The 23819-nt window shown below is 26.8% G+C and overlaps 1 protein-coding gene across 1 annotated transcript in view; it reads left to right on the top strand.

Annotated features, from left to right (window-relative positions):
- The window catches only part of LOC136970005 (triple functional domain protein-like), a 231686-nt gene that overhangs the window by 90308 nt on the left and 117559 nt on the right, over window positions 1-23819 (top strand). The window contains 9 exon segments of the mRNA XM_067264363.1: window positions 3458-3749; window positions 5951-6066; window positions 7726-7848; window positions 9175-9357; window positions 11023-11141; window positions 13740-13916; window positions 14874-14943; window positions 17673-17762; window positions 19357-19491. Coding sequence (XP_067120464.1) covers window positions 3458-3749; window positions 5951-6066; window positions 7726-7848; window positions 9175-9357; window positions 11023-11141; window positions 13740-13916; window positions 14874-14943; window positions 17673-17762; window positions 19357-19491 — 1305 coding nt within the window.

Raw genomic sequence — 23819 nt, 5'->3', positions numbered from 1 at the left:
AGGTTGTGGAAAGAGAAACAGACAGTCTGATTACTTTTCAATTTATCCTTGAACCCTCGTATATATATATGTGAGATTAGTCGGGAGCAGGATATTTAAAATAGTTAACTTTTCTACCTCTTAATCGACACAAGACCTTGGGGTCCAAAGCGAAATTGGACCTTGGGGTCCAATTTCACTTGTCTAAAGGATGGCTTTAATTTGAGTGGAAAGGGATTGTTGAGATGAGGATAGTTGGGTCTTATCTCACGTCAGGATCTGACACCAATTTATCGATTTATCTGCGGATAGATACGCGTTTCGGTGTCGATGAATAGTTTGGAGGCTGGGTTCAGAGCGGAGGAGATATGGTCCCGCAGGAAGGAATGTACATCAGCAAGTTAATTAATAATATACCCATTTATTGTTGAGTATATTTACATAGATATAGGTTATCAAGGGTTCAAGAGTACATGTCCCTCTGGGTTAGCATCCCATATAGTTAATTCATCCCGGAGAATCAGTACTTTGTTAGGAAAAGTAGTTAACTATAGTATAGTAGTCACGACCTTGACCGCGTTCTCGGAAGAACTCGAGAGAGAGTTTACATATCGTTGCGAGTAGGATAAATAGCTCTAATTGTAAATGTTGGTTCATAATGATACTAGTAGTTCGGACTCTTCAGGGTTTGTTGAAGGAGTTCGTTGACTCGATATCGACATAAGTCCAAAAATCGTAGAACAAACCGTTCAGATAGGAAATCTATCAAAGACAGTGGCGACAAGATGCAGAAAATCCACAGGCACCAGAAAAATTTACCTCCCCCCCCCAGTTGTCACACTTCTGTTTTATTTGGGGACTCCCTTCTCGAGATTTCCTCATTACGCCAGAGGTGATGGTCTCTCTGGACCAATGGTGGATTAAGTGACATAATTATGGCACAACAATTAACTCATCTTCTACAAGGAAGTATTTTCATGGGAAAGGAGTTTTATGATCAATTTTTTTTCTTTATGAGTTTCCCATTTGAACTAGCCTTAAATTGTTTTTAAAATCGTTTAAAACGAATAAAGTGCTCAAATCAAATCTCGTTATCCTGGCCCTCACATATACATATATATTAATTTTTAGAAATTTGTAAATTTTATTACTCTTATAACTTCAATAAGGTCTTCAAAGAGGATTGTTACTATTATTGGATAATATAATTAAAATAAAATATTAAGTGTAACTTAATACATTTATGATTTTTAAAATTATAGATATATGGTATTTTACTCCATCAGAGTTCAGAAAATCTTGATTAATTGCAAATATCTATACAAGGTGGTTTTAATTATGTCCTGGCATTTTATTAGTTCTAACAATTTAAAAGAAAACATTCAAAAAATGGGAGTGACAAATGCAAGCAGATTATATATGTAGATTTTTGGATCAAATAATTGTTTGTAAGAATGTTTACATTTTTTGGTAAAAATAAGTGAATATGTGTTCAATTACTTCAAATATCTTGTAGATGCATGTTTTATCTTAAACAATTCTGATATTGATTAGTATGATTGGAGTAAGAAACCTTTGTATAATCTTCTCTATGTGACAGGAAAAATTGACTGGATATGTCTGGGTCAGGATTTTCTGACACCGTTTGTGATTCTTAGTTCATAGGAAACCTCTGGTTGTTTTTTTTTCCACAAGCAATTTCATATGGAGACTGAGTAAGAGAACAGAGGAGGAATTAGAGCGACAAACAACTAGAAGTGATTCACTCAACTATCAACTATAATAATAATGGACGTTTATTAAAGCTAAGAATATAATAACAAGTATAGACAAATAACTAACAAATGTAATCAATGCATGTTAGCATTTCTCTGTCTGCAGAAAGAGTTTTACAATCAGTTTGTATGTCAATATAAATAGCTCTTAACATTGATTAGAGTCAGCCTTCTCAGAATCATTCAATTGAATTGAAATATACTTCTTGAGTTTCTTATAATCCATATAGTCCTTGTACTTTATCTTGAAATTTGTAATGCCAGCTCACTTTGCTTAGATGGTAAATCCAAATATAAACTCCATGGGAAGTTCAATGAGCAGACAGCGAGAGAACTCTGAAAAGGAGAGAACCTTTGTGAGAAAACTTTATCTTGGGCATTGCCTCTTCTTTTATAGCTTTTCTTTTGTTAGACAGTATCAATATCTAACCAAATTTGGCAATGTTCTGTGTGGTTCCTACCAATCATTCAATACGACAATTTAACCAACACTTCTTTAGACAAGTCGCATTTAAAGGAAGATGTATTATTTTAGAAGGAAACAAACTCATACATAAAATCTTAGGAACTTTCTTGTTAAAGTTTGCAATCTTTGGCTTGTTTACTTTTTTAACAAATATTAATATAGATACAAATATGTTCTATAGAAACCACAGTCCCGGATCCTCACATTTATATTATATTAGTTAGAATGACAAATTTGGAATAATATAGGATTATTCTAAATTACTGTCAGAGTTTCTGTATCCTATAACTTTTCAACCAGAAAATAACAAAATAACACTGCTTACAGAATATGAAAGTGTTACTCAAAAAGTTTTATTTGCAAGTTCAAAAATTTTGGGCCTTTTTTTCTTTACAGAAAACAGTGGTGAATTATCTAGACTTGATATAGCAGTATCTGTTATTGCTCTTATTGCAGTTGTAAAATCATCAGCTAAATGTGGTGCTCCAGCAAGATGATACACTGCCACATTGGTTCTTATTGTTCAAAAATTTCTTGACAGGCATTTTCTTGGCTGCTGACTCATGAATTGAGCATAATGTACTGATTGCCATGCTTCTTGCACTCACCACTTGATTTCTTCCTGTGGGGATACATGAAGCACATTGTTTACAAGAACTCTTGTGTCTTCCCTTGATGAACTATAGCTCAGAATTGTTGCTGCAATAAAGACAGTTACACCACATTTGCCAGAGGATACTGAGGAAAATTGACTATTGCTAGGATATCATATATGTTGTGAAAGTTGTCCATGTTAAAGTTGTTTGGCATTTTGCAGTATCAATTCTATGCATAATAAAACTGAGTTGCACTTTCATATTCTGTAAGCCATTTTATTTTGTTGCTGTGCTTAAAAACATATTTAAACTATAATTTATTAAGTATTCAATCATTGGGCCTAAAGAAGCAATGTAAAAGTAAAAGTAATAAATGAAATAAACCTTGAAAACAATCTTAAGACAATTGCAAGAAATAATAAAAAAAATGATTACCAAAAATGTGGTTGAAAACATCATATTAGCAAAAATATTGTAAAGCTAAGTGTTTTAAACCAAGGTACACATGTATATTATTCCAAATATGATATGGACAGCTGGCTATAATATATAAAATAGTCTATACCTATAAATAATCTGTATGTAATTATTTGAAATAAGCCATAGGCTTAATTAAAACTAAAAATGATATATTTTTTTAGATATGTTCAGTGTTAGACAGTTTAGAACGAGAATATAGACGTGATGAAGATTGGTGTGGAGGTGGAGGAGGAACACCTGGAGGAGAAGGATCTTCGCAAGAATGCCATGACAAAGTGACCTTAGTTTCTCAGTTAGTAACAAAACATCAAGAACAAAAGGAAGCCTTTCTTAAAGCGTGTACATTAGCTCGCAGAACCGCAGAAACATTTTTAAAATATGCTGCTCGTTGTGTTCAATATTATACATCACACGGAGAATCCAAACTCAGAATTCCAGAAGCAAAAGTAAAAGGTAAAAATTAATTATTTAATTATGCTGTAAATTGTTTATTTTTAAAAAATTAATTGCAATATAATTTAGTTATAGTAATTTATTATAGAAAAGTCTTAAAAGACTTTATAATCAGACATGCATTTTAAAATATTTTTCTTGAATGTTTTTAGTAATAAAACAATGATAGTTCTGTTTTAAAAAATAAGCACAAATCTAATTTTTTTATAAATAATAATAATTAATTATTATAATTATTTTTATTAAATAATAATCAACAATTAATTATTTTAATGTCGGTTTAACTGAATTACTTAGAAATTAAAACTAAACTTTATTAAAACTTTCTTTAATCCATATTTTGAACTATTTATTCAAGTATTTAATAAAAAATATAAGAACTAAATTTTTATTTTTAACATCATATCATCAATATGTAATATCTAAATAATTGCAAGTTTTTAAGTGTTTGAATTTGAAATTTACATGTTAATACTGTTTTTATTGTTTTAATCATTTTAAGTAATAACATTTTTTAATAAATAAATGACAATTAGCTGCTTATTGCCATGACAATCTGAAAGATAACTCTACCATTACATTAAATTTAGATAAGTAATTATATCTGAGAACCCTCATTTCAATATTTTTAATCCCTATTTTGCAGTTTATTTGTACATTGCAAAAAAATTGAGTTCAAATACCATTCCATAGTTATTCAGATATATCTAAATTCAACTCTTTGCATTCTTAGTTTTTCACTGCTTCCTTGCAGCACTGGCAACTTCTTTTTCTAAAAAATATTAAACTTTTTTAAGCCACCATTGTTCATTTTACCAAATAGCTCTATATACAAGATGTTTTGAGAAAAATACTTACATTTAGAGACTAATTTTAATGAGAACAAAAATTTCCACTTGTTTACAATCATTATCAACACATACTTGGAAGCTTTTTAAGTAGTTTCTGAAGCCTAGTGATGAATTTCTTGTGATGATTATTATAATTCTGTTTTTAATTTTTTGTCAGAGATTTTACATGTCACATGAGTCAGTAGCAGAAATATGTTTAATATACTTCATAGCTAGAAATCGTAAGATCTAGCAAAGGTATTAGCTGTTATCTCATTGCTATTTTAGTCAGCTGTAAAGAAAAGAGAAATAGTCTCTGTATTATAAAATTGTAAACTTGTATTTCTTATTGAAGTGTTGATTAATATATAAAGTTTTGTTTTCTAATTAGAATATAAATATTTCATCAAATATATTTTTAAATTTTAACCCATAATTTGGCTTTTTTGTCTACATAATTTGATATCTTAATAAAAAAAATAATAAAATGGGAAAAAACACTTAAGTAAAAGGATTAACATTTTGAAATGTTAAATGTATTATTTATACTGTATAACAAAATAATACTTGAGCAAAAATATATAAACATAGAATATGATTTACAATTAATATTTATAAATATAACAGAAATCACTAATTTTTATATTACAATATAAATGTAACCAACATCAGATAATTTTTTAAAATTTTAGTATTTTCTGTTATTGTAAAATTTAAACTTTTTCCAATGGAAAATAAAGGTCAAAATTAAATCTGTTTAAAAATAAGGAACAAATTGTTACATATTTTATCATAAAAATGCAATTTGAGATCTAAAACTCATACTCTGACTTCATATTTATATTATTGAGTAACATATGAAAAAATAAATATTTTTATCCAAAATGTATTTACTGGATGCTAAAAAAGAGTGCAAATTTTTATAAGAGCAATTTAACAAACATTTACTATTGATATCAAGAAAGTTATCTAAAATATTCTGAATTTATTAACTACTAATAGTACTGACATAGTATTATGTTCATTGCAGTCTAAAATCTTGAATCATTAAATAATTATATCAATTCTAACTTGATTTTTAACAAAATTATCAATTAGTACCTTATAAGATGAATTAGTATCCATAAGATGATATATTAACAAATTGTAAATGAAATGCACGTTAGGAATTATTGTATTCACAAGCATTTAACAATTAAAATTATATATGATGTAGATCTATATGCATAATATTAAATACTGTTGAAATCATTCATGTAATAATATATGATGTACTTATTAAAATTCTGAATGCAATTAACAAAATTACAAAACTTACAAAATAAAGCAAGGAAGTGTATTTAAACTATTCGTAATTAAAATTTAATTTAGGCATATTAGATCAACTCCTCAAACAAGAAAATAAAGTACTTGAATTTTGGACTATTAGAAAGAAAAGATTGGATCAGTGCCAACAGTATGTTCTATTTGAACGTAGTGCAAGACAGGTAAGTAATAAATATTTAAAAATCTAAATTTATTTTTTAAATCTGTTGTAACCGATAGTATAAAGTTACTTATTTAGAATTTGATTTAAACTGAATTATCAATTCAAAACATAAGACTTATAAAAGTTATCTTTAGATTTATGCAAAATTAGATTATTAAACAGATTATAAATATAAAGTAACCATTAAAATTAAAATTTAAAAAATTGTAATTATTTTTAATGTAAACATAATTTTAAGTTAGGTTTGATACGTATTAATAATATAACTAATTAAATACTTGTTTATAGAGGAAAAAAATTATTAAATTTCTTTTAGATTTTGTTATAATTTAGCTTTTAGTTGGCTATATTATGTATATTTTTGTATAAATATGCAATAAATACTCCATGTTTGTGCATTTCACATAATTTTATTTCAGTATTTGCAAGGCTAAAATTTACTTACTTGTGAAAATATTCACAAAAATTAAAAATATTATATAAAAAGACAATTAATTGACTTTTAATGTTGTTATTTTAAACTTGTTCTACTAAATTCATTTTGTTGACTATTAGACAGTGCTAATGGTTACTATATCATAATTTATTGCTTTATTTTAGCATGTGCATTTATATAATACACATTTGGTTAGTTTCATTGATCTTTATTAAAAAAAGCAATTAACAAAATTACAAAACTTACAAAATAAAGCAAGGAAGTATAATCTAAGTATAACTTTAAAAGCAGTAGTACCCTGTTTAACATCTGATAAGGAAAAAACACTTAAACAGCAATCCAGTAGTGTAAATGAGACTTCTGTTATAGGAGAAAGATGAAATCTCAAATTGGAGTATACAGATATCAATTCAAGATCATCACAGGAAAAATTAATAGAATACTATATCAAAATCAGGAAAGGGAGGATGAATGAGTTTGGCACATATGGCTTGATAACATAATACTGACATACAATATATTGTGTCAGTCTTTTTAAATAAAACAATATCCAGGAGATAATATTAAAACATTTGAAGAGGTACAGTACATATACTGTATATTGCCACAATCTACATAACAAAGTAATCAACTAGAAGAAAAGATTCTGAAGTTTTACCTAAACCATAAAAATGATTAACAAAAGGAAAGTTAGTTAAGTAAATTAAAATATTTCTTATATTACTCATTTTTAACTATTTCAACGGCAGGTTTGATTTTTACTTGGTAGGCCTAGTTGCAGGCTTTGCTAGACAAAGTAGTGTCATTTTAAAGTTATCAGATACAAGAACTTCTTGGGAGAACCAGTATTATCAAAAGTAGAAAGCATGAAAAATTCTCATTCATTATTATAATAGAAATAAATATAACTTAAGGATCAGCCACTGTCAAGCTACAATTTTGTTTGTGATATGTAAACAATACATTTTTAAAAACTTTGACCTGATGATGAACTGTAAGCTTGTAAGCACTGCTGTTGTGATGTATTTATGTATTTGTTCAAGTTGGTTATTTTGCTTCATTAAATTAGTTTTAATTAATTAATTTTTTCATTTTTGTTAATCTGAAGTCTGGAGTTATATATTTTTAAGCAATAACTAATTGTTAAGCTTTTTATATCTAATATAATTATAATTATTGCAAATATTTAAGTTTATAACTATTCGTTTTTGTTTTAACTAGGCTTTGGAATGGATAAGAGAGATTGGAGAGCATTATTTATCTAGTAGAAATACATTAGGAGAAAATGCAAAAGAAACAGAAGCTCTGTTAACAGAACATAATGAATTTAAAGGAAATGCTAAGGTAAATTATTAAATTTTAATGTTATCTATTGTTGACAAAAGTACTGAGTTTTAATAAATAATTCAAAAGCTTGTTTATTTAGGTATCATAAATGTCAACAGCAAAATATTTAAAAAGAAATCAAAACTAATCATAACTATTATAAACTATCAAAAGTTTTCAAGGTTAATTTGAAATTATATAATTCAGAACCTATTTGTTTACATTACTACATTTTACAAAGTGGTATAGTTCTGCCATGAATATCAGAAAAAAATTAGAATATTAATTATTCCAATATAAGAATGTACAGTACATTAAATAAAATAGTAGAAATAATAGTTTTTATAATCAGTATTAATTCAATCTATTAAAAAAACAAATTTAAATCTATTGTTTGAATGTGTCTGTTTAGAATTTGACAGAACAAAAAACTGTCAATAATACAACACAACAATGCTTTATAATTTAGATTTTTCTACTCATCTAAACCATTTCATTTTGTTAACTTGAATAATATTTAGCTCAAACATATATACAATAGAATCCCAATTATTCCAAGTAATGAGAATGGTATGAAGACATCTCAGATAATTAAAAACTTGGATACACTGAATGTTTGGTAAATTATTAAATAAACTGAATTTGGATGTGTTAATGAGTATCATGTATTCTATTTTTAAATAGATCCACTTATTAAACATAATGACATTTATACAATAAAACACTTAATTTTATTTACAACTATATTTAAATCAAATTTAACATCACTAGTAAAACTGGATAAACTAATAAACTTACATTACATACACAACTTCAGCATATCAAACTCCACTACTAAAAATATTTGTTTCTCTTTACAAACTGTTTGTTTGCTAGAGTTTGGGTATGCATATAAGTTTATATTTGAATGATTTTATTTACAATTATATTTATTAAAATAAATACAGATCTATGAGTTAAATCAAAGTTTTTATTGTAATGAAAAGTCAGTAGAGTAAGTTTTTCTTAAAACTTACACAGATCTTTCTGAGCTTCCTGGCCAAGGTTCATGAAATAATCTGAACTGCATTCTTGTTTTTGTTCCTGAAGTACATTTTGTAATTTGTCTTGGATAACATGTAATCTCAGTTAAATTGTCTTGGTTAATCGGGATGCTACTGTATATAATACTTAAAATTTGAATGAAAAGCTAAATAATTAAAAAGATAGTTTAAAACAAAGAAATTCATGTTAATTATTTTTTTGTCTTTCATGCCTTATAATATTTCTTATTCTTAGAAATCAACTTAATTATAAATTTAAAAATGTTAAAAATGCAATTTGACTAAATGAATAAATTTATAGGAAACTCGAGAGAAAGTACGTTTGTTACTTCAGTTGGCTGATAGTCTCGTAGAAAGAGGACATGCTCATGCAGCTTCCATTAAAAAATGGGTTGCTGCAGTAGATCAGAAATACAAAGACTTCAGTACTCGTATGGATTTATATCGTGCTCAGTTGGAACAAAAATTAGGACTTCAGTCAGAAGTAAGTTTTTTTGTTTGTTAAATACCAACATTTTCGGTAAAATTTAAAGTATGATAAGCATGAGTTGTTAATATTTTAAATTAGCTATTGGATCAATATATTGTCATAATGAATTAATATTTAATATATGATGGGATATAGTTATAAAATTTATTTTGAAGAGTAGTTGATCATATAAGCTTGTGATTGTACTGTTTTTAATAGCATATAGAACATTTATCGTATCAGATATAGTGAGATTATTCTTTTCGTATTCTTAAAACAAGTAAATAATTGTTTCCAGCCATAATTCTTTTAGCTTGATCTATTTAAAAGAAATTGCAATTGTTGTTGCTGCTTCTGTTGTTATTTTCCATAGTAAGGGTTATGTTATATGAATTCTTTAGAGGTATGAATAGGAATTCATTTACCAACATGTCATGCTCGTATCTGGATAGATGGTTATTGGTTTTTAGCTGGAAGGAAAAATAAAATAAAATGAATGATTCATAGATAAATTAAAGTGATTAGAAAGAAGTTGATTTTGAGATGGAAAGCCTCTATAAGTCAAATTTACCAGATCTTCTACAAAAATGCTTGGAAAAGATTGCAAAGGAAACAAGCTCTAGTAGGAAAATATAAGCAAAGGATATATAAAGATGATTGCATATTTCTAATTTATTTACATTTTTGTCTAATTGATAGTACTTCATTATTGATATTGTCATTAATCTGTTGCTTACTTTTTTTTTAATTTTGTGAATGAAATTTAAAAAAAGAGGGATTCATTTTGTTAGATTTGTTATGCTCATATGAAAGTAAATCATTAATATAGTAATTTTGGTTAATTACAAGTCTAACTCTATGTTTATTTTCCTTTATTAATAAATTTAGAAATAAATTTTAACTACTGTTGTTAGGATGAAGTTTAAAGATAATGAAAGCTATGTTGTACATAACTCAATAAAATTGTTTCCAGTATTTGAAAGGAACTCATCTTTTTTAGCAAAAATACAAAGTAAAAAAATCTCTTTGCAAAGAATTTAATGACTTTTTTAATTGTTTCATAATTTTCTTGAATGGAAAAAGAATAGAAATGCATCAGCAGCATAGAAGCAAATATAAATAAAATACAGGTACTCCTCACTTTACAACCTATCTGCTTAATGACCACTCGCACTTACGACCAATCGAGTTTCGACCTGCAATTCATGGAATCCCCTTTTTCAGCTTGAGTGTCGGTCAGTGGCGAATGGTGACATGCACACTAAGCATACTGTAATAGGCTTGCGCATACTATAATAGTCTTATAGTGCTATAATAGGCTAATAGCGTACTATAATAGTCTTTTTATGAATAAATTTGAAGTTTGTTGCATAAAGTAAGACACCAACCAATGCCGAATTATCGGGCTAGAAATGGTTGGTGTCTTACTTTATGTATAACGGGTTAGTTGTTGTTTGTTGCATAATTTGTATAATTTTACAATGATCCCATATTCCCGGCACAAGCTCCTCTCTTATCGACCAATATGCTTAACGACGTAGTCGTCGGAACCGAACTTGGTCATAAAGTGAGGAGTACCTGTATTTATATTTGCATTTATGGTGTAAATGTTTAAAAAAAAAAATAGTTAACTTCAGTATACACTGAAATATATCTAAATCAATTCATATTATACAATAGGGTGAAAGCAGGGATTTATCATTAGATCGTAACAGTGATCCTTCTCTTGATGCTAAAGTAAAAGAAGTTACAGTAAAGGAGCTAAATGAAGAGAAGAGAAAATCTGCTAGAAGAAAAGAGTAAGTGAAAATAGCAATATTAAATTATATTATTACTTTTAATTTTATTAAATTTAATTAAAGCAAAAAATATAATTTTGAGAAGAAAAAAAATTATTTGTTTTGTTCAGATTAATTAGCTGTAAATGTTGAAAATAGAAATTATTATGAACTCTTTTATGAAACGTAACAAATCACCTTGTTAATGTTGTTGTTTGAAATTTAAATTTCAGAAATTTATCTGAATAAATGTTTTTATTTAGTTGAAAGATCTTTATACCATGCTTTAATTAAATTTAGAGTTAATTATAAAATGAAGTGTTACTTATAAAATGATTCATTATATAAACTTTATATAATGAATCATTTTATAAGTAACACTTCATTCTTAAAACAGATTGTGGTGATGATTTTGTATAATAATTTTTTATATATGTACAGTATAATGTTATATTGTTAGATTTGATTTAACAAAAGATTCTAGATTTTACTCTTTTCCTCCAATTATTTGAGAAAAAGCTTGTTTATATAATATGTTACAGAATGGATATTTTTTACTCATTGTGTTCTATCAAGAGTTTGAAAATTATACATTATACATTATACATAATTGATAAGGTTTCCTAATAGGTCATAAATATTTAGTTATCTAATTAGTTTTCCTTTAGATGGAAATCAATAAATGCAAGAATTCAGTAGGTTGACTAGCAAATAAGCATTTTTAAATTTGTTTTCAAATTTTGAGTGGCAATAACTTTAAGAAAAATAGCGGGACCAGAACTATTTTTATCCTCACTGACCACTTTTTGTCTGTTTGAATAAGAGAATTATTTAAATATATTTTTTTTGTCACTCTTTTTGCTAGAAATAATCATAAATTGTAGTGGAAAATCCTCATGAGAAACAATTTAGATACATTATTATTGTTAATTTAAAATTTATAAGAAGTAGATAGACTTGTTAGAGAACTGTAAATTATGGATATTATAACTAAGAATGTATTCTCACACACTCAATATGTAAAATACATATTGAAATGGTATCATATTCTCAACATTATATGAAGTGTTCAATAAACACTTCATATAATGTTGGGAAAAATTCTCTCTCTTTGAAATAACATTTATTTAATGATTATTAAACAGGTAATTTTAATCAAATTATTAATTAATTCAAATTTAAAAACTTCTGTTGAAAATAAAATGAAAATTTTGTTTATATTTTGGTTAAAAGTTCATAATAGGATCTGCCATTTTTGATAATATATTAAAATGAAGGCAGGAATTGATAAAATATATATTTATTTCTTTTCCAATTTCTGTTTTAAAATTTATTAAAGATACATATTCTGGAATAAAGTATTAAATAAACATAAAGATGTGTTTCATGAAAGTAGAAAGAGTATGGAGTTCATGGATTCTCACTATTTGTTGATTTTAATTGGAAATATAATTAAACATTATAATATTGTACCTATATATAAATTGACTTGTAGTCTTTTATATTTAAGTAGAAAATATTCTGATGGATATTTGAACCAATTAATTCTTATTCAAAATGGATAAAGTGTAATAGTTTTGGTTACCACCTAAAATAAAGTAAAAACCATATTAATCAGTTTTAAACAAGATTTACTAAATCTTATGGAAATTCATTTCATTTTGTAACTTTAAGGAAATTTTATTTTGAAGCATGTATACATGGTGTGTGTGAAAAGTTCAGTGAATGGTCTCATAAAATAAAAGAAACAAGAGATACAAACAAAATACTTTTACCGGCATTCAAATTAATCACCATTAGCGACAACACACATTTGACATCGGTTGTACAGTTGCTGGAAGCTGTGAGCAAATGCTTCTTTTGGTATCGCATGAAGCACTATTGTCACATGTTGTTGGGTCTGTGCAATGTCGGAAAAGTGTAGGCCTTTCAGGCAGGGAACAAGAAGAAATCTGCAGGTACCAGATCTGGAGAATATGGAGAGTGTTGAAGAACTGTCACCTGGTGTGTAGCGAGGAAGTGCCGTAATGTTCACGCGTTGCTCCATTTCGCAGTGACACTCCTTCTCACACTGACTGCATTGCATTGTTTGCTGTGCGCACTTCTGTTTAACTGTCGTCATTTCAATGCTAGGGGGCACTAGTTGGCAAGTCTCTCACTACATCTGCGTGAGTGCAACATCCTAACCTGCATGGTTATTCAACTATAGGACTATTCACCGGACTTCAGACACACCTTGTACTAATGTAAATGGTTGTTCTTCTGTTTTGGCTATGCATTAAATTAAACTTAAGAATAAGATAGAAAATACATACACCATAAATTTTTAACTCAAAAAAGATGAAAGCTCAGCTTTTTATGTTAATAATTCAAACATTTTTAATATTACAAAATATCTTCAGGAAAATGGCAAAGTAAGTACTGTGGTTTGACAAATGTATTCTGATTTGTTTATTGTTTTCCTGAAGATGATATTCTGATATATTGAAAATGTTTGACTTATTAAAAATATCATTTATATAACACCAAAAAACTGAGTTTTCTTCTTTTTTGAGAATGTTAATAAATAATAAAATTCTAAATATAAGAAGTATTTCAAATTTGTATGTATTATTTCAGATTTATTATGGCCGAATTATTACAGACAGAAAGATCTTATGTAAAAGATTTAGAAACATGTATTAATACCTATCTGGCTGATATGAAGAACATAGAACGTGATATACCAATTGGTATAGCTGGGAAACATAATATTCTGTTTGGAAATATGGAAGAAATATATGATTTTCATAATAGGTAAAGTCCATTTATTTTACTTTACTTTAGATAAAACTAGTAAATTCAAAACAGTTTTGAAATCCAACAATAAATTTAACTCTTCATAAACATGGACTAATTTTGAATGATTAGATATTGTCAACTGTAAATGTTATTTGGATGAATGGATAACAATTGGTTTATTAAATGACTAATAAATATTTAGCTATAGTTTTATATCATCCATGCTGTTGAATCAATTAAAGATAGGTCATAAAATTAACAACTCAGATTTCAGTTTAATCTTACTCTGGATTATTTTTTAATACATAATACACTAATTCCAATGAATGGAATTTTGAATGTGGTTTTTAATAGATTTTTATGAATAGATGATTTAACTGTTTTAATGACTTTTACGATAATTCTTAAACTTAATTCTTTTTTATATAATTTTTAGAAAAATTCTGGATTAAATCTCAAATAGTTTTGTGAAATCAATTATTTGGAATTCAAAACATTTTGATTATTAAAATAAAAATGAAATATTTATTTATTGAAACATTTTAATAAATTTAATAATAGATTATAAGTCAGTTTTTTACAAATCAATGAATGGCTTTTTAAGCCAGATGAATATTGTTTATCATCTCAAAATTTGATACTTAATGCTGATTTTTGTAAAAATTGAATGTTTTTTTTATCTGTTTTCTGTAATAAAACAAATTAGAAACATATAATAACTGATTCAGTTTTGGTATGTTTTGTCCTGTTTTTAAATAACTTGGTCTCATTTTTTAGAATTACTTCAGCTTATGAGTTTTAATTGATTTATAACTAGTTAATTTCTATTATTATGTGCATTTAAGTAAATGTAATTTTTAATGCACACACATTAATTTTAAAATACAATGCTGATTTCATTTTCTTACTTCCATAATTATAAATTACCTTATTACATTAGTATTTTTAATACTTAAAAATAAATTTTTTTAGCATATTTTTGAAAGAGCTAGAAAAATATGAAACTATGCCTGAAGATGTTGGCCATTGTTTTGTTACTTGGGTAAGTTTTTTATGATATTTTCAATATTTCAATGTATAGCAAATTTATAATTATAATTGGAATTACAAATGATGCATAATTGTACAATAATAGTTAATAATAATAATGTTATTGATGTCATAACAGTAACTGCAATTTATACAGTATCAAATATTATTTAGTTATCAAATACAATTTATGTGATAATTTCAGGTATACAATTCATGCAAATAAGATATCAGAGAAAAGTTTTATTATTTAAGTTAGGAAGCTTGAATAATAAAGCTTGGACCCTAACCAAAGGAAGAAACTAAAGTTAATTGTATTTAGTATTAATTATAATTAATATTTATAGAAAAAAAAATATTTTAATAATTAGCAAAAGGAATTAGGAATAAAATGATAGATAAAAATTTTTTATACTGTATAATATTTAAATTTAAAATTTTCAGATAGATTCATAACTCTGTACTTACTAAACATCTGAAAATTATTGAAATTTTTAAAGGGCTTTAAGGGTATATGCATAAATCACAGAGATGAAGAGACATATAATGTGTGGGATATTTCATACAAATATCATTGGCAATATTACAGGCATTTAATTAAGTGTGCGGGATATGCTCACTATATTTGTTATGTTTATTCATTCTTTATTAAGTTGTTATATTTTAATCTGTAAGTTCTTTTATTTATTTAGCTACTTACAATTTCTTTAGTTGCAATTGTTTTTTTTTTTTTTCTTTCTTTTAATATCTGATTTGATATAATTTTTCAAATTTAAAAAGATATTTTTGTTAGATGCTAAAGTTAATAGTTACTTCTTCTAACATCTAGTTGTTTATATGATTCATTAAAAAATTTTCTAAACTTTATTTTAAATTTTTAGAAATTTTCAAAATTCCAAAATTTCAGCAATTTCAAAATGCTGATATAATAAGTGTATTGTCAGTGTATCTCAGGTTGTTAACTTTACAGCCCCCGATGGAAATGCCTCCATCCCAGTTATCTAATACCCTTCTCATGATTATTTCGGAATAAGCATTAAAGAGTAAAGGGAAAAGAATATATTATAGTTTAAATCTAAGTGAAAGTTTTCTCCAGTTTTGACAATTATTTAGTTTTCTACTTTCATTTTTAAAAAGAGAGAGATTAATACATTTCTTACAACAAAAAATATAGAAAAAAAAGAAAAATTCATGTTTTGTTTACTTAATAAGATGACTTATATTGGTTGGATGATAGTTGTTTAATGTATAGAACTTTAAAAACATTTTTTAATCTTAATCTTAAATAAATAATAAAAATGTACATGTTCGTTTGTTCCTAATAGTTAATCTCCGAAAGTTCTTCACCGATTGCTTTGAAATTTTGACACAACATTGCATTCGAATATGCACTTGTTTTTATATAATATAGATGTCAAAATCCCCCCCCGCGCACGAAGGAGAGGGACAAAACTAAGGCTTGCCGTGAAGAACTCGGCTTCTATTATACTATTTTAGATATAGTTCATTGCATTTTTGATTGCGTTTTAATAGGGTATAAGAGAATGTACACTAAGAAGGGAATTTGAAAAATCCCTCCACAGGGGAAGTGTTATACATTTATAATAGATACATTTTAAGCCACAGCAACGTGTGGCAGGTACTGCTAGTCTTAAATAAATACACTAATCTTATACCAGTCATCTAACTTTCTTCAACAAAAATATTTATACTGATCTCCCATGTTCATAAATAATTGGGACGGAGTAATTCTCCATGAACATCAAATTCTCAAATTTTAAGTTACATTTTCAGTTTTAAATTTGTAATTTATTCCAAGACTTTATGTATTACTGCTGTTTTAAAAAATTTTCAGAAAAATGAATGGTTTTATTAAATAAATATACTGTGCAATGGTTTATAGGGCTGCAAATTCATTTTATTATTTAGACCAAAAGAAAAAAATAAACAAAATAGTTAACATAACTTATGACAGACACCATGTAAATGAGAATGCAGCAATCTTTTAGCATTCTTTTTTAGCAATCTCAAACATCCAGTTTGTACAGTTGCCAACTTCAGTTTATAGTAGTATGTAATCTCCCATTTCCTGGAAAGTCAAAACCTTTCACAAAAATTGAAATTTTGGTGCATAAATTTTTAATTATGAATGATCAAATTCCCAAACATTGGTGTCCACGATCATCAAGGATGTAGTGTAGTTGTATTTTTTGTTATGTATTGAAACTAAGATGATTTTATTTACCTTTTCTTTTTTGTACTAAAAAAAGTTTTGTAATCTGAAAATTTTTTATTTTTATGTTTAATTTTAAATAAGATACAGCAATGCATATCATCTTCAGGAGATTATGAATAGAAAGATGTTTTATTATTTATAACTTAATAAATATAATAGGTTAGACATCAATTAACACATTCTGTTTTTCTTTTTTGTATTGTCCTCTAAGATGACATTAAAACCTAAGTTTTAGTTTATCCTGAATTAACTCATTTCTGAAAATTTTCTGTATTAAATTATATAATATAAATCTGATGTGAGATATAAAAACACATGAATTAGATATGCATCAAAATGTATTTTTGTATTCTGATATTCCAAAAAAACTTTTGTGTATTGGTCCAATATATCTTAACATAAGTATTCAATTTTATAAATTTTATAATCAAATATTTTGTATAAGTTAAATTAATTTCTCTAAAATTTTATTATTATTCTCTTAATCATTTCATTTTGTTTTTTAGGAACAAAAGTTTGAGATTTATGTTAAATATTGTAAAAATAAGCCTGAATCTAATTCTTTATTAGTACAACATGCTGGTACATTTTTTGAGGTATGTTTCAATTAATATTTTTATGATTATGGTTTAACATAGTCACATGAATATCTAGAAAACTATTATTAAAATTAAAAAATTTACTAATTAATTCTTAACTTTTTTAAAAACTTTTTAAATATAAATTGAATCCATTTTTAATTTTCAAAGTTGTTGTTTTTATAAAATTAAACAAATATTTCCATTCATATTTCTCATAATTTTTGTTTTGTCTAATAAGTTTATCATCATACTATAATCTGACTAATTAATTAATTAGACTAAACTGGTTAAATTAATTCTAATTAATTGTAATGTAAAATAGTGGCTTAATTTTCTACCTTTTAGTCCAACTTACATACCTAAGTATTTGATTCTTTTGGAAGGCATGCTCACAGCAAATTGCTGCATAATTTTGATAGTCTTGTTTAAGACATTGTACATAGGTTATGCAGAAGTGCACGTCAGTATTCTTTATTCATAGCATACATCACCATCTACGTATGAAATTGTTATCGTGTTTTTTGCCATTTAGTTTTTGTGAGGTTTCACGTTGATTATATCATATCTATGGTGATGTAAATATAATTTGCATTTACCTTTTAAATGTATTTGAAAGAGTAGTCTACTTCTTGAATTGCATAAATATCTTTATTTAACAATGTCTTAGATTTTTAATAAATTTTTTGGTATATTTTCAAACCCATATGTATCTAACAGCTTTTGGGATAACTAGATTTTTGTGATAATTTAAGCTCTTATACAGCTTTATCCCAGAAGGAATTTGATAATGCTTTAGAACAAGTTGTGAGGGAATTGATAGGAAAAAACAGAAGAACCAAAAAGACTGATAATGATGTTTCAGTGTCGTCATCAGTCTTTTCTGGCTATTCTGAAGAGTGAGAAGAGTGGGAGATGATAGAAGGTAATCAGGACAGTGACTCAGAACAATTGGCTGATAGACAGATGACTTTGTAGAAGACAAGAATAGTAGAACAAAGTTGATCTGTCAAGAATGTGGTAAAAGTGTCTGCATGCTCACCAAAGGGTTAATTATTCAGATTTTAGCTCAGAATGAATTCAGTATTATTATGTATCAATATTGTTTGATGGCAAAATTTTTATTTTGCTCTGTTATTTTGTAAACATTTTTTTAAAAAAGATGAAAATTTGAAGTAAATCTAGTTTATTGATTTCCATATATATATTTTTTTTCAAAAATTATATAAAAGCAATTTAAAATGACAAATTTTTGTAATTAAAAATATTATGGTAAGTGTACTAGTGACTTGATTACTAATAGAAATAAATTGCATCTGATGCATATTATATTCAATACTAATTTTGATAGAGTAATGAAAAAATGTATTACAATTTTCCAACATTTAAATTAAAATAATATTCACATTAAGAAATATGTTATTTATAATAGTGAAAATTAATTTCCATCATTCTTTTATGTATTGTTTATTATATTCATTATTTTCTTTACATTTTAATTAATTATTTACATTGAATGAGAAAAATAAGTAATAAATGAAAAAACAATGGAATTAAGTCATTTGAATTTATTTGTGAAAATTATTTATTAACAATTGTTTATTAATATCAGGAAATTCAACACATTCATAATGTTCCTCATCCAATTGCTGCCTATTTGATAAAACCTGTGCAGAGAATTACTAAATATCAATTACTTTTGAAAGATTTATTATCTTGCTGTGAAGAAGGACATGGTGAAATTAAGGTATAAATTTTTAATACTTTACTTATAGTAATGTTTTTGATATTTGATTTTTGTAGTTTTAATCTTTTAGAAATTACTGAATCTCAAATTGTCAGATTCAATAAATTATAATTATTAAACATAAATTACTATAAAAATTATTTTAAAAATCATAAAAGCATTTTGATATATTTTGTTGTTCCTTCTTTTCTAAATTATATAATAATTGAATTGATGTTTTATTTAGATGAATTGTTTTAAGTGCAGACATAGATCACTCTTACAAATAGTCCATCATTAGGCCCTTATGGACATATAAACAGACAGACAGACAGACAAACATCTGACAGTTCAGTTTATTATTGTTTATTATTTATTATAACAGCAGAAAAGTAAATGATTTGAGCATATTGGAATGTGATATGATCATTGGTGTTAGGTGTGTTTCAGATATTTCACTGTTATGCTCAAAAATCTGAAGGCTTTTGAGCATAAGTGTTTAGGATTCATGCTGGATTTACATTGGAAAAAGGCATGATAAATGAAGAGAAATTTCAGTCCATATCAGTTTTGTAGATGAAAATAGTTTGTTGATGAGAAAGATTGGAGGGAACTGACACACGACCTGCAAAGAAAGAGGAGGATTCTGACATATAATTAATAGCTCAAAAGGAGAGGCTCAGGATTGGGTCTCTTGAATTTCAACAAGTTCAATATATATTGTAATACTATCTTATTATAAATCAAAAATAAAGCCACTTGACTCAACTTGCAAGCATTTGCAAAAAAAAAAAACTTCAGAATTTTTATATTTATTATAATCACATATCAAATGCATTTTTTTCAGCAAGTGGCTGTAGCTTAGTGTGTAATGTTGCTAACTACTAATCTCAAGTTGACATTTATAATTTTGTTCCTTTTTTTAAATTTATTTTCAACCGAAACTTTTTAATAAGAAAGTTAAGTATTTACAAAATTTTAAATAATTTACAGTGCTTGTAATATTACTGTTATGTGTGATTTTTTTATCATACATGCAGCAGTGCTTCTCTGTCAGATATCCTTTGTGTATCATTGCAGACCAAATTATAAATTGTTCCATTGTTCTTCTTACTTCATTTATTGAAGCATTTACAAAAAGGCATACATTAATAAAGGTGGTCAGAAATGCATTGAATATAATCAAGTTGTTGTTTTATTTTTATGTATACATTTTTCAATTTTTTTTTCAATTCAAAATTTATTCGTAATAAGGCGATAGCCAGTTACAAAGGATGTTTTTGACGACAATCGCTTGTTATTAATGTTAAAAAATACACTAGCAACACAAGTCAAACCAAGCATTATATTCCACATTTAGTTACCAATTATAATTATTTTAATAACATCAATTTAAAGTGATTTCAACCTATACTGCAACTGGTAACTTTCTTCATACACATGGTTCTATAACATACAATACCATTAATTTATGTTATTTATGTATTCAATGAATTTGTTACATTAAAAATTTGTGGGTATATTTATATAGCCTATAAATTATGTCTATCTTGACTGTATGGAATATTTCATACATAGCTCTTTCATTAGTGCACCTTGTTAACATATGCAAGTCAAGATTGTGTGCCAGTTCCTTTGCATCTTTACATCCACAAAACATATGAAATTTTGAAATTATTTTTTGGCATCTTGGGCAGATACTCTTAGAAAACTCAATGAAATTATTATTAATTAATATTAATTCTTTGTTTATTCTGAGTTGTATGAAAAATCTTTTAACATTAAAAGCCAGGTTAGTTAACATGTAGTTATTAATAAATGGATACTCAAGAATTATGTTATACCAATCAGTTTTCTCTCTTGTGAATATGTCTTCTATGTCTTGTGATAAAGAGATTTCGAGCACATTTTGTATCAACATTTGGAAATGTTGTTCACTTATTTCAGGTAAATCTAGGAATATTTTAATAGAATATCCAAAGCGCTTTAAAATTTGTGCAATTTGTGACACCCAGTTTTTGCTTTGTACCTTAATCAAAGATTTTCGATACAATTGGTATAATAATACAGTTGAAAGATTTCGAGCGTCTCTTATTTTAAATAAAAATTTCATGTATCTCCTTATTAAGGTAGCACTCAATCTAAACCTGCTTAATTCCAGTCTTAACACGCTACCTGGTGTGTTGTAATCCAGCAAAAAAATCTTGCGTACAAACCTATTTTGGATAACTTCTAATTTTTGAAAGTTCGTAAGGCTCCAAATTGGGGCCGCATAGCCAATGGAATTCATTATTATAGAGTTAAACAGCCGGAAATGAACTTGGATGTTCTTTATCTTTGCCCAAAATTCTTCTTAATTAACAGCAATAATCCACCCGCTGGACGACCCTTTTCACACTTCCTCTGAGCTCCGCTGAACAACACCGTGTTTTCACGTTTTAACACCTCCTCGTCTTCTTTATTTAGATTAACAATCCAGGTTTCCGTGAAGCCACATATCGTTTGAGATTTTATATGCTCTTTTACTGACTTCCTATGCATTTTCCCCCGGAGACCTTGTATATTCCAAAAACTAATAAATAATTTGTCTCTAACGTTATTAGTATATCTTATAAATGCAAAATTATTATTGCTAACATCGTTGACTCTATCATCCAGACTTATGATAGAGTTTTGAACCAATTGTGGATTATTTCCAATTGAAGCAGGATTAGATGTATTACACCTTATTTCCCCTTCCTTTTCTAACTCTGTAGTCAAACATCTCCTAAAAAATGATTCAATTGGATGATCTTATTTGAGGCAATATCGTACGTATATACTGAGTTATCTTTAATGTAATAATCATCTCGTACTATTATTTTTTTCCTGTTTAACTTTTCTAGTTTAATTCTGGCCTGTAAATGTTTTTTCCTTATCCTCGATCTCCTACATAAATCGGCAGTAAAAATTATTTTTTTCTCGTTCTCACCAACTAAATTCGGTTTCGTTCTCCAAAATTCTTTAAGAATTAAATTCCTTATATTTACAGACTCTAGGATTACTTTAACAATAGGTTTATTATTACTGCTATTTAATTTAATTAATCCTTCTATTTCAACATTTTTTAATTCTAATTTATTATTAATAAATGAATTTATTTCTTGTAAATAATCTAGTGTTGCGAATGGATAATTTATAATAATAATGTTCTTTTTAGTCTTTTCATTTGCTAATTTGTCAAACTCAAATTCGAACATACCTTTAAGATGGTCATTAGTTTCCGATTTTTTTTCCAATTCTTGTAGCTTATATCTAATTTCCATCAATTCCTCTTTATAACACTTATTTTCTTCTTTCAATATATTTATCTCAGATTTAATCGATTGAATCTCAATATTTAACCGACAAAAATTATCCTGGATTAACTCATAAATAGATTGCAATGTATATGGAGATTTAACTGCAGTTTGTAATTCCGGTTCGTTTACTGGTTCAAAATAATCATAAATTGTTGGTTCTTTCGTGAATACAGACGGTTGTTTACTCTCTTCTTCTATTTGATGGTAATCTATACTTAAAATTTCTACTTGTTGGTTTTCTTTCTCCTCGTCCTTGGAGCTTTCCTTCCGAGGTCTCCCACGCCTCTTCTTTTGCATATCCTGATGACTTATTTGTTGTGGGGAACGGGGGAGAGGACCCGGATTGGGCTCAACTCCAGCAATTATTAACAATATTATAATCAAATCCAGGGATAAACCATTCGCCAATTTCTCTATTTTACCGTCGAACATATTCCTCTTCCTTTGACACAATTGTATTTTAGTATACTAAGTATCAGCTACGTTCAAAAGTTCACTCTCACACCAGACGAGCAACTCACATCCTGTCTTATGTATACATTTTCAAGAAATACAATATATAGAAATAAAAGTCTTTGTACAACCAAAAATTATTTAAAATCTTTTAAATACACAACTTTTTTTGTTAAAAATACATGTTTCGTTTGAATATAAAAATTCAAAAAAAAATAAATAAATAAAAGATTTGAACCTGCATGCAGATTTTGAGATTAGCAGTCAGTGACATTACACACCAGGCTACAGCCACTAACTGGAAAAATGCTTTTAAGACAGTTATAACAGATATGATAATGAATATAGAAAACTTTAGAGTTGTTTTTCTCATGAATGCTTGAAAGTTGAGTGGTTTCATTATTGATTTATACTAGGTAGTATTATAATATATCAACCTCTTTGAAATTAAGGGAGCCAATCCTGAACCTTTCCTTATCAGTACAATGAGAAGGAGAGGTTCAGGATCAGTCAGAATAGATCTATTTGTGTTTGTCTCAGATAGATTACAGTAGC

This window comes from Centruroides vittatus, unplaced genomic scaffold (genome assembly GCF_030686945.1).
Source record: "Centruroides vittatus isolate TY-2023 unplaced genomic scaffold, ASM3068694v2 contig_1863, whole genome shotgun sequence".
Lineage (NCBI taxonomy): Eukaryota > Metazoa > Arthropoda > Arachnida > Scorpiones > Buthidae > Centruroides > Centruroides vittatus.
The sequence above is the reverse complement of the archived record's forward strand: the minus strand, read 5'-3'. Positions and strand labels throughout refer to the sequence as shown.